The 5,853-nt window shown below is 36.1% G+C and overlaps 1 protein-coding gene across 1 annotated transcript; it reads left to right on the plus strand.

The window, feature by feature from the left end:
* The first annotated feature begins 241 nt into the window (after nucleotides 1–241).
* Nucleotides 242–3,083, plus strand: LOC110722525. The gene is made up of 3 exons (XM_021901795.1): nucleotides 242–1,359; nucleotides 1,455–2,699; nucleotides 2,882–3,083. Exons 1-3 carry the CDS (start codon nucleotides 242–244, stop codon nucleotides 3,081–3,083), a joined length of 2,565 nt encoding a protein of 854 aa, XP_021757487.1.
* Nucleotides 3,084–5,853: the final 2,770 nt, after the last annotated feature.

The raw sequence follows: 5,853 nt of genomic DNA on the forward strand, positions 1-5,853 counted from the left end.
CTAAACAAAAATATCCCTAAAAAAAATCCTGCTCATATTTCCAATCCCCTAAAAGCTATTGAAAACGAAATCCCTGCATCTATAGAAGTTCCTCACAAAAGCCAAAATAGCCACCTTGGAAAGGAAAATTTGCCTTTTGGAGTAGAGAGAACTAAATAAGTTACTGGAAAGAAGCAAACTCAAGAAGATTTAATAATAGTGGAAACAGAGGAGATAGAGGAAGTAGGACAACTAAGTGATCATGGAGTTTTACAGCAGAGAAGTGATTCCTTTATCAATCCCCCCAGAGAAAACCCTCTTTGTGGGGCAAACAATGGAGATGCCTTACCTGATCATAGCCGACCCCCTAACACATGTGATGGAGGTTCGTCTGGAGACATGGATAGAACCGATGCCGGAGCCGCCCGAGTTGGTGGCTTACCTCCAAATTCCAGTGGAAGTTAATCGGTTAATTCGATTAATTCAAGAAGCCTATTTAAGTAATCCTAACTTTTCAACTAACTCAATGAATGTTAATCTTGCAAATCTTGCCTCAAACTCACTGCCTATATCTTGTATGATCTGGAATGTACAAGGTGCGGGGAGTAGGGATTTCTTGTCTGCTTTAAAGGAAATTATTCGTGTCAATAAGCCAAATGTTGTTGCCTTGGTGGAAACTCACATGGGAGGGGCTCAAGCGGAAAAAATAGCTAACATTATTGGTTACAATGGACATACTAGAGTTGATGCACAAGGATTCAGTGGAGGTATATGGGTTTACTGGAAGAGGGAACTTGTTACGGTTGAGCCCATACATAAACACAATCAGTTCATTACAATGGAAATTAAAAGAATTGATGGCGTCCCCTGGTATTTTACTGCAGTGTACGGCAGCCCGGACCCCTCCAAAAGGCAAGAATTGTGGAGGGAATTAAAGGAATTTGCAGCTCTTAATAATGTCCCCTGGATGTTGGCGGGGGACTTCAATGACACGAGGTATAGATGGGAAAGGAGCTCTAGTTGTGCTGAAACAACTAGAAGGGCTGCACGTTTTAATGAGTGGGTTGAAGATGTTGGCCTACTCGAGATAGAATTTAGTGGTGCATCTCACACTTTGGCTAGAGGAAACTCGGTTGAGACTTGGAAAAGTGCAAGATTAGATCGAGCACTTTGTAATGGTGAATGGAGCCTTCGATTTCCTAATGCTTCGGTTAAACACCTTCCAGCTATTCAATCGGACCATTGTCCGATTATTATTGCCCCGAATGGTTTTGCTCCGTTAGCTGAGATTAATAGACCTTTTCGATTCCAAGCTGCGTGGATGACACATGAAAATTTTCGTGTTTCATTGAGAGCAAATGGAATAAAGAAACGCCCCTTGTACCTCAACTTAATCAATTAGCTGATGATTTAAAAAATTGGAATCATTCGACTTTCCATAATATTGTTAAAAAGAAACGCAATCTCTTGGCTAGAATTGCGGGTGTGCAACGTGCTCTGGCTCTACAGAAGGCAAGGGATTTAATAAAGCTTGAATCTAAGTTACGAGTGGAGTTGGATGAGGTGCTTGCCCAAGAGGAGCTCTTATGGTATCAAAAGTCTAGAGTTGAATGGATTAGAGATGGTGATCGTAACACCACATTTTTTCATCTGAGCATAATTGCTCGGCGTTGGAGAAATAAAATCTCGGCAATTAAAGATGGGGAAAACGACCAATGGTTGACAGAAAAACAGGATGTGCAAGACAATATTGTCAAATATTTCCAGAATTTATTTGACAGTGATTATGTCCAGCAGTTTGAGGACCTTCCTCGTGACATATTTCCTGAGTTTACTGCCCGTGACTGGAACAACTTAACTAGACCTTGGCTTCAATGTGAAATTGACAGAGTGGTGAAAGATATGGGCGCTCTAAAGGCACCGGGTCCAGATGGCTTTCAAGTTTTATTTTTTCAGAAGAATTGGGACCTAGTGGCAAAGAACGTTTACAAACTGGTTATTGATGTTTTGAATGGGAAGGGGATGCCGCAAAATTTGAATGACACATTCCTTGTTTTAATTCCAAAAGTAGACAATCCGGAGGTAGCTTCTCAGTTTCGCCCCATTAGCTTATGTAATGTAGCCTATAAAATCATTACAAAAGTTATTGTGAATCGTATTAAGCCTATGATGCCTCACCTCACTTCGAGTAAGCAGACAAGTTTTGTTCCGAGGCGCCAAATTACTGATAATATTGTCATAGTCCAGGAAGTAATTCACACTATGAAGTCAAAGCAAGGTGCTATGGGTTTCATGGCTATAAAAATCGATTTCAAAAAAGCATATGATCAATTGAGGTGGGATTTTATTCGGGATACCCTTATGGAAATTAGGTTCCCTAGTCTTATTATAGATGCTATAATGGAGTGTATCACCACTTCTTCAATGAAAGTCTTGTGGAATGGAGAGCCTACTCAAGCTTTTTCCCCTAAACGTGGTATTAGACAAGGAGATCCCTTATCACCCTACATATTTGTTCTTTGTATGGAAAGGCTAAACAAAATAATTGAAGAGTCAATCATTCTTAATAGGTGGAAGCCGATAAAAGCTAGTAGAAATGGTCCTCAACTCTCGAACCTAGCTTTTGCGGATGATATAATATTATTTGTCGAGGCTACTGTTGAACAAGCAGGATGGATTAAGCATTGCTTGGATAGATTTTGTGCGGCTCTGGACAGAAAGTGAGTTATCCTAAGTCAAGAGTATATTTCTCTGGAAATACTCTAGAATCGCACTGTCAAAGCATCACTAGTTTCTTGGGGATAGATCAAACTGATGACCTTGGCATGTACTTGGGAATGCCAACACTCACTAGTAGAGTGACAAAAGATACTTTTGGGTATTTATGTGAAAAAATTGATAGGAGGTTGTCGAGGTGGAAATCAAAATACATTTCTTTAGCAGGAAGAATTACTTTAGCAAAGTCAACAATCTCTACGATGGCTTCCTATGATATGCAAACCGCAAGAATACCAAGAACCATTTGTGATGATATTGATAAAAGAACTCATAGATTTATTTGGGGTGGTGATCAAGAGAAGCGTAAAGTTCATCTCCTTTCTTGAGAAAAAATTCAGAAGCCGAGGGGATTAGGTGGTTTGGGTATCCGTACTTCAAGGCAAGCCAACTCGGCCTTTTTGGCAAAACTTGGGTGGAGAGTGCTTACCGAACCCCATGCTCTTTGGGCTTGTGTTCTTAGGAGTAAGTATTGTAAGGAATAGTTTCAAGCCTTTAAAATCTCACTAGCTTGAACCCCACTGTGATCATACTAAAGTACGGTGGCTTCCAAAAGGGAAGAAGATAGAGCAAAAGAGTCGCCAACAAGTTTTTAAGGAACTTGTAAACCATTCACAAGGTGAAGGTTACACCCCTTAACGATCCAAGAGATCGTCAACTCCATAAGGTCATAAACCAAAATAGGGTTCGGGGATGATGGTACAAATCCAACCTAAAAGAGATTGAACCTGCCCTAATAATAAGCCTCTACTTTATTCTGCTCGTATTCATGTGCGCTTTCTGACTAACATACAATCAATAGGATTAACCCTAAACCTGTTTAATCTATGTTGGTTGAATATAATGCACAAACAAATCTATTATTGGCGATCACTTGAATTATAATCACATTAACCCTAACAAGATTATTAATTATCTTATTAAGCGTGATTACAAGTACCAAATTCCCTTTAAACATGCAATAAAAGGTGATCAAGCAATAACAATATAAAATATGATACATATCAAGCAACAATGATAAATAATCAACATCATTAATAATAATATTAATCAATCATAATCATGTTAAAAGCATAGCAAGATCCTAGGCATGATACTAACAAGATTAATAACAAACCCTAGCAGGTCACTAAGCAATAAAAATCAAATCTTTAACCCTAACATGATACTAACAATCATAAATATTAGGAAGAGAATAAAAGGTATCATAGCAATCATATTTAATATTAAAAAATATCCTAGACATGATACTAGGAATATCATAATAACAATATAAACATGATATCTACATCATAAAATCAATAAATCAATAAAGTACTTACTTGGATGCCTCGTACCTCTTTCTAATAACAAAATACACACGTTAGTAACTTCAAGGAAAATAATAAACAAACAATTAAATTAAATAATTGAAAGAGAGATTTGGGACCAAAACCTCAGAAATTAAAACCTTTCACGTCTAGGGCAAAGGCAACTTCGAATATGGATAGGTGTATCAAGATCTTGCGAATGCGGAATTTTGTATGAAAAAGTAAAGTTTAGAAAAGAATACTAAAGAATTAATGTTATTGAGAATTGATGAAAGAAAGAATGATGAATGAATGAATTGCGAAGAATTAGATGAATGATAATTGGTGAATGATGAAGATAGTTGATGAAGACTTAAGAATAAGGAGAATTGGTGAATGTTAGTGAACGATAGATGTAGATGATGATTGAAAACGGAGTTTTTGATACGATATTTATAGAGAAAATCATCCAAAAAAGATAATTTAACAAAACAGAGTCTGAAGATCACAAAAAAGCATTGGCGCCAACCCTGGCTAGTTAGCGCTAGGCACATGGCTAGCGCCAGGCGCCAATGGCTAGCGTCTGGCGCCAAGCCTGGTTCCAGACGCCAAGGCTTGGGGTTGGACGCCAAACTGGTTTTCAACACGTTTTTGAAAATCTGATAAATTTACCGTACTAGAAGATAAAATAATATAATTCCTTCGAAAATGCTATTTGATCTTGATTAAAACTCTGAAAAGTCCTAATTGAATTAGGAATGAAAAGAACCTTCTAGAAGACTAAAACCATTCCTAATTGCATTAGGAATGATAAATCATATTAGGCCCTCCCCTAGATCATTGGGCCGTACATAAAGCTCAAACCGGACCCAGTTTAGTAAATTGGCCATAATTTCCTCAATATTCATCGGAATTGGGCTTATAATATATCGTTGGAAAGGTCTTTGCAAGCCCCATCCAACTACACTACTATTGGACCCATATCATGGACCAACCAAACTGGATTGGCTGTTTTCTTAAAATAAAGTTTTCAAAATCAGGAGAAAAGAAAAGAAATAAAACTTTCTGCAACACTAGACCTTTCCACACTTTCGTTTCATTCGATTATGATTCGACGTGAAAGGCACTCATCACTGGGTTTGGTTTTGGGGAGACACAAATGGGTGTCTACAATGATATAATTGGTGTTTTAATTAGTAGTATAAAAATGAACTTTTAACTATATGCACATGTTCATTTTAAAATTAATGCATTTACTTGTTAAAAATGAAATAATCATGAATAAGAATGAAAATGAACATTTATCAATACGTAAACTAACATTTATATATAATGAAAATAAACATTTATCAATATGTAAATTAACATTTATCATTTATTAAAATGTGAATGACATTATACTAGCCTATAAATGAACGTTTAACAAAATGAAAATGAACATTTGTAAAAATAAAAAAAAAAATTAAAGAAATAATAATAATAAAAAAAACTACAAACTATAATCTTTGTTTCTCTTCTCTGAAACGGTTTCCTTCGCTCTGCAAACAAAACTGAAGAATGTACTGATATAATTTACTAGTTTTTCAATAAAAATTACTAAGATTATAGTATACTACTTACATTGATATACATTTTTCATGGTTGAAGTTTCGATTAAATTTTTGAAATACATCGCAACAAAAAAATTAGTAAAACCTACGGTTTAATACTCTTTTTCATTCCAAATTTAAACAAAATAACTTACTTTTTCAGATTTTGCGCCTTATTTTATTGAATTTCATAGTGCTTGAAGATTTTTTTGTGATAATTT

Source organism: Chenopodium quinoa, unplaced genomic scaffold (genome assembly GCF_001683475.1).
Source record: "Chenopodium quinoa cultivar QQ74 unplaced genomic scaffold, ASM168347v1, whole genome shotgun sequence".
In the NCBI taxonomy this organism is placed as follows: domain Eukaryota; kingdom Viridiplantae; phylum Streptophyta; class Magnoliopsida; order Caryophyllales; family Amaranthaceae; genus Chenopodium; species Chenopodium quinoa.

Bases quoted from the DNA above. Each gene is read 5' to 3' on its own strand.
- LOC110722525 (XM_021901795.1), top strand. From the start codon at position 242: ATGGAGTTTTACAGCAGAGAAGTGATTCCTTTATCAATCCCCCCAGAG. The intron at 1,360-1,454 runs GTACCTCAACTT...TCTCTTGGCTAG, and splicing joins GGAATAAAGAAACGCCCCTT to AATTGCGGGTGTGCAACGTG. The intron at 2,700-2,881 runs GTGAGTTATCCT...AAAAATTGATAG, and splicing joins TGTGCGGCTCTGGACAGAAA to GAGGTTGTCGAGGTGGAAAT.